The sequence below is a fragment of the Dendropsophus ebraccatus genome, chromosome 12, assembly GCF_027789765.1.
Source record: "Dendropsophus ebraccatus isolate aDenEbr1 chromosome 12, aDenEbr1.pat, whole genome shotgun sequence".
NCBI classification, from domain to species: Eukaryota; Metazoa; Chordata; class Amphibia; order Anura; family Hylidae; genus Dendropsophus; species Dendropsophus ebraccatus.
Genome location: NC_091465.1, coordinates 11,755,278 through 11,765,305, shown reverse-complemented (window position 1 = coordinate 11,765,305; position 10,028 = coordinate 11,755,278). Strand labels below are relative to the sequence as shown.

The 10,028-nt window shown below is 47.4% G+C and overlaps 1 protein-coding gene across 3 annotated transcripts; it reads left to right on the top strand.

Annotated features, from left to right (window-relative positions):
• Positions 1-467: 467 nt before the first annotated feature.
• On the top strand, positions 468-8,047 carry UBIAD1 (UbiA prenyltransferase domain containing 1). Of its 3 annotated transcripts, none has more exons than XM_069946989.1 (3): positions 468-639; positions 1,655-2,261; positions 5,476-8,047. In XM_069946989.1, the coding sequence occupies exons 1-3, from the start codon at positions 580-582 to the stop codon at positions 5,961-5,963; spliced, it is 1,155 nt and encodes a 384-aa protein (XP_069803090.1). In that variant the 5' UTR covers positions 468-579; the 3' UTR covers positions 5,964-8,047. The 3 variants fall into 3 exon arrangements, with proteins under 3 accessions (XP_069803090.1, XP_069803092.1, XP_069803091.1); XM_069946991.1 differs by having other exon boundaries at positions 471-698; XM_069946990.1 differs by having other exon boundaries at positions 472-595.
• The last annotated feature ends 1,981 nt before the right edge of the window (positions 8,048-10,028 follow it).

The window sequence follows — 10,028 nt, the reverse complement described above, 5'->3', positions numbered from 1 at the left end:
CTATAGGACCCTCTGTCTATAGGACCCTGTATCTATAGGCCCCTGTATCTATAGGACCCTGTATCTATAGGACCCTCTGTCTATAGGACCCTGAATCTATAGGACCCTGAATCTATAGGACCCTGTATCTATAGGACCCTGAATCTATAGGACCCTGTATCTATAGGACCCTCTGTCTATAGGGTCTTATGGCTATAGGCTATATATGTAAGAAATGAACACAAGAAGCCTTATGTAGACTCAGGGCTACCAGCGCATGATGGGAGTTGTAGTCTGAAACAAGCTGTGGCAAAGCTCCAACTCCCGTCATGCTCTCGGGACTCGGGTAACGCTAATAACATGGAGGGACATGAGGTAAATAGTGCGCCGCGGAGGAACAAGCACGCATGCGCACTGTTAAGACTAATCCAGGTGAAATTTACGTAAAGATGACTGTGAGGCGCGGAGGGATTCCAGGAGCCGGCACAGCAGCACGGACGGATTTCAGTGTAACACACCAAGATGGCGGCGCACATAAGCGACTGTCCGAGTTGGCTTTGCTGGCAGGGAGGGCTGGACACGAAGCAGTAGACGTGGGGGATGCCGGCATCTTCAGGTATCTGCCATCACCTCTACATTCACGGCCACCAGGCCTCCTTGGTAACTACAAGCCCCAGCAGTCCTCGCGTGTCGGACATTGTGGGGCATGGAAGTTTATTGTAAGTAGATCAGGTTTCCCTCTACCTCACAGGTGTCAGACCGCGGCCCTCCAGCGGAACTACAACTCCCATCATGCCTAATATAGCTTTATCTGCCCAGGCATGATGGGAGTTGTAGTTCTACAACAGCTGGAGGGCCCTAGTAGACATAATGCTCCGTTACCTACAGCTGTAAGGGAACTACAAGTCCCAGCAAGCACTTTATGTGATATCCTGGGAGTTGTAGTTCCATCATTGGGGTGTTTGTACTCTCATCACGTGTTCTTCTCAGTCTTCCAGAACATTCTGGGACTTGTAGTTCCTTAATTCCACGCATCCTGCAATCTGGACAGTTTGTAATTTTTCAAGCTCTCTGCTTGCTGTCAATGAATAAAAACTTTTCCAAACAATTTAATTTTTTTCTTCCAAATCAACTGGTGCTATAAAGTTATATAGATTTGTAATTTACTTCTATATAGAACTCTCCAGTCTTCCAGTACTTATCAGCTGCTGTATGTCCTGCAGGAAGTGGTATATTCTCTCCAGTCTGACACAGTGCTCTCTGCTGCTACCTCTGTCCATGTCAGGAACTGACCTGAGCATGGCTACTTTCTTGCAAAAACCGCGCCACCCCTGTCTTCAGGTTGTGTGTGGTATTACATTTCAGCTCCATTCACATCAATTGAACGGAGCTGCAATACTGCACATCCAACCTGATGACTGGAGAGGAAGTTTCTTGAAGAAAGCGGCCATGTTCTTCTAATCCTGGACTATCCCTTTAAGCTGAAAACAAGATCTTTGCTTTGTGTCAGTGAATGGAACCAGTAAGTGCTGAAGCTAGATGTACAGTTTGAAAGAAGAGAACCGTTATATCACAGTGTAAGCAGGACTAGGTCTGGCAGTGTTTTCACTCACTGACAGCAAGCAGAGATGTGATGTGTGACGCAGGAATCATTTCTCTTGTCTTCTTCTTGCAGTCGTCCACAGTTTCCTCCATTGCACATAATCAGAGTCAATCCGGGACTATGAAGTCGGAAAATGGCGTGAGTAACGTCAGCATCAGCGCTGAAGTCTTCAATGGCGTTGCCCTCGGCAATCATCAAAAAGCTCCGCCCCCTTTGATAAATGGCTCCACCCAGCCGCCGAGCGAGCGAGTCGCATCTAAGACGGTTAGTGGCTGGAAGCAGAAATGTGCCAGCTACGTCCTGGCGCTGCGCCCCTGGAGCTTCAGCGCCTCTCTCACCCCCGTGGCATTGGGCAGCGCCCTGGCTTACCGCTCGGTGGGCACGCTGAACCTCGTGCTCTTCCTGCTCTGCGCCGTGGCTGTCCTGGCAGTGCACGGGGCCGGAAACTTGGTGAACACCTACTACGACTTCACCAAAGGGATCGATCACAAGAAGAGCGACGACAGGACTCTGGTGGACCGGATCCTCGAGCCGCAGGACGTGGTGCGGTTTGGGGTCCTGCTCTACACCCTGGGCTGCGTCTTTGCCGGTTGCCTGTACTTCTTGTCTAAGCTGCGGCTGGAGCACATGGCGCTCATATACTTCGGGGGGCTGTCCAGCTCCTTCCTCTACACCGGAGGTGAGGCTTGTGTGCCGCTTGTATATGTTTACTGTGGATGCGATTTTATCCCCTTTAAAGGGGTTGTCCTGCGAAAATGTTTTTCTTTCAAATCAACTGGTGTCAGTAAGTTATATAGATTTGTAATTTACTTCTATCAAAAAAGTTTTCCTGTACTTATTAGCTGCTGTATGTCCTGCAGAAAGTGTTGTTTTATTTTCAGTCTGACACAGTGGTGTATTCTTTCCATTCTTGAGACAGTCTAGGGATTTGCTACTGCTATGGACAGAGGTGAGAATAAACTACTTCATGCAGGACATACAGCAGCTGATAAGTACTGGAAGACTTGAGATTTTTGAATAGAAGTACATTATAAATCTCTTGCACTTGCTGGGACCAGTTGATTTGAAAGAAAAAAATTATGAACAACCAGTTTGCCTCATTGAGCATACGTGTATGTCAGATGAGTGCAGGGGGCAACAGTGCCAAAAAAGCTAAAATAAATTAGAAAATCATACCAACCCACAGATATTTAGGACCCATGCACACCGAGGAAAAGAGGCGGAATTTACGAGCTGAGTCTGCACGGTGGATTCCGCTTGAAATGTTGCCTGTCCTATTGTTTCAGTGGGATTTTTTTGTGCACGGGCCCTGAAGCCCCTATTCCACGGGCCGACTGAGAGGAGCAAACAAGTGCTATTAGCGCTCGTTTGCTCCTTGTTCCCTGCTCGCTGCCGCCACTATTCCACACGGCAGCAGCGAACGGGTGAGTATGGGGGGGGCTGCCCAGGTGATCGCTAGATCGTCCGGGCAGCCCATGACATATAGCAGCGTCTGCTGCCACCACTCCTATTCCACGGAGCGACGGCAGCATATCGTTACTGTATGAGTCGCTTGTCTTTCAACATGTTTGAAAGACAAACGACACAACGATCAGCCTATATGAACGATGTCGGCTGATCGTTGCCTTCTATTCCACGGGACGAATATTGTCCGAATACGGACGATAATCGCTCCATGGAAAAGGGCCTTTACTCATTATAAACTAATAATAATAATTAATAATATGTTCTGCAGTACTTAAAGGTGAGGTCCAGCCAGGGGAAAAAAAAATATTACCCGTGGGGGGAACATAATAAAGACAGCAAGCTTACCGGCCCCTGTGCCCACACTGCGCTGCCTCACTGGGCTCCTGTACCCCGCTGGATGTCATCTTCTCCCAGCTTTGGGGTACGTCACAAACGGGTGGGATTTAGCTCACCCAGCCAACCAGGGAATGCAGCAGTGTCCCGCCCCAGTCACTGCATCTGCCAGCTGGGTCGTGATGTGGCCGCAGGGCAGCTAGGAACAGCAGGGGTCCAGGGGCGGGACGCAGCACTGCGCAGGCACCAGGTCGGTTAATATACCACCTTTATTATTTTTATCCCCCCCCCCCCAGTTAATATACCTTCATTATTACCCCCCCTCCCCTTAGTTAATATACCTTTTTATTATTATCCCCCCCAGTTAATATACCTTCTTCATTATTACCCCCCCCCTCCCCTTAGTTAATATACCTTTTTATTATACCCACCCCCCGGTTAGACTTCTTCTTCAGGGTTCCTCACACGTACTGGATCCGCAGCGGATTTCATGCTGCGAGTTTGCAGCAAAATCCGCTCCAGATCCATGTAGTGTGAAGGTCTATGGGGTCACATACTTGCAGCGGAATTTTTATTCCGCTGTGGATATGTAACCCCCGCAGCCCCGGCCTGGAGCACATCACCTACATCACCTGCTCCAGGCTCCTGCTTGCTTCAGGGCCAGCCAGCATCTCCTGGCGGTCAGCCAATCTGTGCGCTGCCCCACCGCAGAGCACTGATTGGCTGACCGCCAGGAGATGGCGGGAGGCTCCGAAGCAAGCAGGAGCCCTGGAGTAGGTGATATATGCTCCAGGGCAGCCCGGAGCATACATTACCTGCTCAGTGTCGCGGCTGTGTGAAGCGCCGTGCACTGATTGGCTGATGAGCGAGAGGAGCCGGGAGCTTCACATAGCCGCGGCGCTGAGCAGGTAATGTATGCTGTGGGATGTGAGGGGTTAAAGGGGCCGGGTCACATATTTGCAGTGGAATGAAAATTCAATGTAAACTCGCTGCGTGAAATCCGGTATGTGTAAAAGCACCCTTAATAGGATTTCTCTAAAAAGTACAAAAACAAAAAAGGGAAAAACTAAATCTGATCATAAAAATCTGCTTTTGTGCTTGATGGGATGTTTGAAATTTGTAAACTTGTGTGTTAGGGAACATGTCTTCTAGGGAACTTGTGCAAAACTAGGAGTGTCACAGAGGGGTAGGTGCAGTCAGCAGGCAGAAAGGACCTCTAGCTGGAATCTAAAATCTGGATGTCACTGTTGGTAGTGACTGCAGCATCTAGGGGGTTAAATGGCTGGAGTTATCTCAGGTCTTGGTCACAGCCACACATCCAACACCTGCCATGTGTGGAGTTGGCTCCTGAGTTTGCTTCCGACTTTCTTCATGGAATTAAAGGAGGGATAGGGAATAGAGATGAGCGAACCTGGAGCATGCTCGAGTCCATCCAAACCTGATCGTTCGGCATTTGATTAGCGGTGGCTGCTGAATTTGGATAAAGCCCTAAGGCTATGTGGAAAACATGGATATAGTCATTGGCTTTATCCAACTTCAGCAGCCACCGCTAATTGAATACCGAACGATCGGTTTCGGATGGACTCGAGCATGCTCCAGGTTCGCTCATCTCTAATAGGGAACCTTCAGCCCTCCAGCTGTTGCAAAGCTACAATTCCCATCATGACTGGACAGCCTTTGGCATGATGGGAATTGTAGTTTTGCAACAGTTGGAGGGCTGAAGGTTCCCCATCCCTGAATTAAGGACTTGAGCTTGTTGGTTTAGTTTTTTTTTATGTACATAAGTAATTCTGGGTGCCTACAGCCACCACCTGGGGGGGAGCACACATAATACATAAGTCTGTCTGCGATGAGCTCCCCCTTGTGGTGGCTTCATGCAGCCGTTTATCATGTACGTCAGTGATCCCCAGCATGTGGTTGTGCAGGTGTTGTAGGACTGTCCGTCCCATCATGCTCTGACCCCCTTCATGATTGCACAGCTGAAGGCTATCACAGCATGCTGGGGCTTGTGGTTTTACAGAGTCTCTGTGAATCTCTTCCTTGATCCTTTAGCCTAGACCTGATGATACTAATATGTCTTGTATTTCCTGTAGGTATTGGATTTAAATATGTTGCCCTGGGAGACCTGGTGATCCTGATAACATTCGGGCCCCTGGCGGTCATGTTTGCTCATGCAGTGCAGGTCGGCTACCTGTCCATCACTCCCCTGCTGTACGCCGTGCCCCTGGCTCTCAGTACAGAGGCCATCTTACATAGCAACAATTCCCGGGATGCGGACTCGGACCAGCAGGCAGGCATAGTGACCCTGGCCATCCTCATCGGCCCCATGCTGTCCTACATGCTCTACAACCTGCTGGTCTTCCTGCCATATGTCATCTTCTGCATCCTGGCCACACGCTACACCATCAGCATGGCCCTGCCGCTCCTCACCATCCCTCTGGCCTTTTCTCTGGAGCGACAATTCAGAAGCCAGAACTTTTCCAGGCTCCCTCAAAGAACGGCCAAACTCAACCTGTTTGTTGGACTCTTCTATGTGTTCGGCATCATCCTGGCTCCGCCAGGGTCCCTACCCAAACTCTAGCCAAGGTCTGACATTGGTGAACTGAACCAAACTGCAGCAGGAGGTCGGAGCAAAGCGCTGCAGTGTCTGTGCTGGTCAGTGGGTATCCCACACATTTCATGTCTCAGGAACAGGGACCCCCCCCCCCGGGATGAGCCGCCTGTTTACTTCAGGACTATTGCCTCCCCCCATACTGACCGTACCATAATAGGGCTACGTGAGACAAGGCCGACGTCCTCACTTTGACCATAAGACTTATTCTTGCAAAAGTTTCTGCGTTTTGTTAATCCCTGATGTCACAGATTTCTGTGTGATGATGATGATTGGTGATTGATGATGATATGTTATGACCTCAGCAGCACAGGCCTCCCTGCAAAACCTCACATTTTCACTTGTTAAACAATTTCTATTTACCATTATCCATGGAAATGTATGTCATTGTGTTATGTAAGTTACATCCTGTATTGTACTCCAGAGCTGCACTCACTATTCTGCTGGTGGGGTTACTGTGTACATACATTACATTACTGATCCTGAGTTACATCCTGTATCATACTCCAGAGCTGCACTCACTGTTCTGCTGGTGGGGTCACTGTGTACATACATTACGTTACTGATCCTGAGAGTGCAGCTCTGGAGTATTATAATACAGGATCAGTAATGTATGTACACTGACCCCACCAGCAGAATAGTGAGTGCAGCTCTGTAGTATAATACAGGATTAGTAATGTATGTACACAGTGACCCCACCAGCAGAATAGTGAGTGCAGCTCCGGAGTATAATAATACAGAATTAGTAATGTATATACACAGTGACCCCACCAGCAGAATAGTGAGTGCTGCTCTGGAGTATAATAATACAGGATTAGTAATGTATGTACACAGTGACTCTGTGTATAGCTGCTGGTGTGCGTAGACTGTACAGTGATTGTAGTCTCTATCAGGAGTCCCTGCTCAGTACAGTCAGGCATTGTGCGGGGCTCTAGTATGGTGTGGAGGTCTGTGAGGACGCTCCTTGTTCAGGGTAGAAGGCCCCAGTGTCAGCACAGAATCGTCGTACAGGACATGTTCAGTCTCTGGGAACTTCCGGATTATTCTATGCACTATGAGATAACTTGTAAGAGATAATGGAGATGTCTCTGTGTATTCCTATTTATAGTGTTATATGTATATTTATATATAGTGTTTGCACTCTCTTGGGGGTGAGGGGGACAGCGATAGTCCGAGAACCTGGAAAATGTCCCTGTCTCTGGATGATAGAAGATAAGTGATGTACTGACATACAGTCTGTTATACCGCTATGTAGGGTATGGTCACATGACTATACAGGGATAGAGTTAGAGGGGTGATCAGGGTGGTTCTAACCCCATGGACCTCCACTGTGGCCCTTCCATTGTTAGACCAGGCCTGGCTGCTCATACATGTGTGCACCCAGGGCCGACCCTGCAGCTCTGTCCCATTATACAGAATAGGACTGAGTAGTAGAATCCAAACCACATTTATATAGCACTTATATATGGTCCCATGGGGGAGGATCCCATTGCTCTCTACTGATCACCTACCCCTTTACACTGCCCAGAGAGTTCCACTTATAAAGTTGAGCTACTTTGCTCATCTTGTGTTGATACGACATCATTACAATTCCAGTGACATCAGGTCTTATGCACAATTCAAAGCCATGGCGGCATTCAGTGCCCAGCATGTATATAACTGTATACAGTGTGCGGCGGGGATACTGATCGACTACAGGCAAAACGTAAGACTCCCATCATGAGATGTATGGTCTGGAACATTGGTATATAATAATTATGTTCATAGTTACTCAGTACGATACTGACTTTGCCCTGTATGGGGGAGGGGTTTTTTGTGTCTAGCAGCCCCCTATAAGTGACAAGGCAGTTGCACTATGTATAGATGATACCATTCCCATCACCTTATGACAGTGGGGTCTATAGACACACCAGACCCCTATATCCGCTACATGAGACGCCATTTCATTTGCATTTTCTTCCATAACTTTTGCTGATCGCAGGCGCTTGGCACCATTCAGTATGTCGCTTTTGGCTTTGTAGATCTGATTATTACAATAAATGATTTATATATTATATGCCTGGTAGTGTATGATGATTGGGGCCACACGGGTGTTGGCAGCAGCCAGAGGACGTCTTTGTGCCAGGATAGCCTATAATTAAGTGACCGAATATACAGTAACATAGTTAATAAGGTTCCATCAGGTTTAACCTAGAGAGATCATACCGTGTTGATCCAGAGCAAGGCAAAAACCCCTATGAGGCAGATGACCATTGCCCCATCACAGGAAGAAAATTCCTTCCAGCTGATCCCTGGATCAGCGTCCTATCACATGTAATCTAATGCCCATAACTTGTAATATTATATTTATCTAGAAAAGCATCCAGGCCTCCCTTGAACTTATGTAATGAATCGGCCATGACAACATCATGTGGCAGAGGGTTCCACAGTCTCACCGCTCGTACAGTAAAGAACCCGCGTTGATGCTGACGGTGAAATCTTCTTTCCTCTAGAGGTAGAGGATGCCCCTTAGTCATGGTTACAGACCTAGGAGTAAAAAGATCACTACAAAGACCTCTGTACTGTCCATTCATAGATTTGTACATATTAAAAAAGACATCTTCGGGGCGATCTGATAACAGAGTAAATAACCCCAAGCTTGATACCTAGAGATGAGCGATCTGGGTTCGGGTTCGAGTCCATCCGAACCTGATCGTTCGGCATTTGATTAGCTGGGGCTGGTGAACTTGGATAAAGCCCTAAGATTGTCTGGAAAACATGGATACAGCCAATGACTATATCCATGTTTTCCACATAGCCTTAGGGCTTTATCCAAGTTCAGCAGCCACCGCTAATCAAATGCCGAACGCTCTGGTTCGGATGGACTCGAGCATGCTTGAGGTTCGCTCATCTCTATTGATAACATGTCCTGGTCCTGTAACCCACCCATTCCCTTAATGACCTTTGTTGCCTCCTCTTCACCAGCTCCCGTTCAGCTGTGTCCTTCTTATATACAGGTGCCCAGTGCTGTATACAGTATATTCCATATGTGGTCTGACCAGTGATTAATAAAGAGGCAAACTATGTTCTCATCTTTAGCATCTCGGCCTCTTTTGATGCATCCCATTATTTTATTAGCCTTGGCAGCTACTGCCTGGCACTGATCACTAAAGTTGAGCTTCTCCAAATCCCTCTGTAATATGATATTATCCTCCTCTGTACTGATTACTTTACCCAGTTTAGTATCATCTGCAAAAATGGAGATTCTACTCTGTAGCCCCTCTACAAGATCATTAATAAAAATATTAAAAAGAAGTGGACCCAACACTGACCCCAGCGGTACCCCACTAGTAACTAAAACCCAATCTGAATATGTTTCATCAATGACCACCCTCTATTTTTTATCACAAAACCAGTTACTTACCCATTTGCATATGTTTCCCCCTAGTCCCTGCAACCTCATTGTACAGACCAACCTTTCATGGGGCAAAGTATCAAATGCCTTTGGAAAGGGCACACAACGTAGTAAAATCGAAACGAAACAGTTCCTTAGCTCAGCTTATACGCCAGCTGCCTTTGTAGTCCCTGCCGCTCCTTCCCACGTGCAACAAAAAGCTGGATCCAGTCCTGGGAAACTTCTCCCGGTTTCCCAGGACTGGATCCAGCTTTTCTTTCCTTGCCCTTTGAGGGCACCCCTGGAGACCTACGGCACCTACTGTATTTTTTTAAAGGACGCAAACGTGGTGTCTGACCGGTCACCTGTTCAGTTGTTCCTGGTAACACCACTTTTATGGTGGTTGGTCAGTGGCGTAGTATAGCTCAGCCGGTGATCTGTTGTGACGCCAGTGCTAACTCAGCACACAGGTCGGATGGTATACCTGCTTTTATGTTTACTCTGAATTTATTAAGTTTTTCATATTGCTACAGAAGACAAAAAACATAAAAAGGCCGATATACTCTACACATAAGAGCTTAAAGGACAACTCCGGCGAATTTTTTTTTTTGGCTTATTTAACACACATTACAAAGTTATATAACTTTGTAATGTGGTTAAAT

Coding starts and splice junctions, on each gene's coding strand:
- UBIAD1 (XM_069946989.1), top strand. CDS start 580: ATGCCGGCATCTTCAGGTATCTGCCATCACCTCTACATTCACGGCCAC. Junction 640..1,654: donor ACGGCCACCAGGCCTCCTTG/GTAACTACAAGC, acceptor TTCTTCTTGCAG/TCGTCCACAGTTTCCTCCAT. Junction 2,262..5,475: donor CTCCTTCCTCTACACCGGAG/GTGAGGCTTGTG, acceptor TATTTCCTGTAG/GTATTGGATTTAAATATGTT.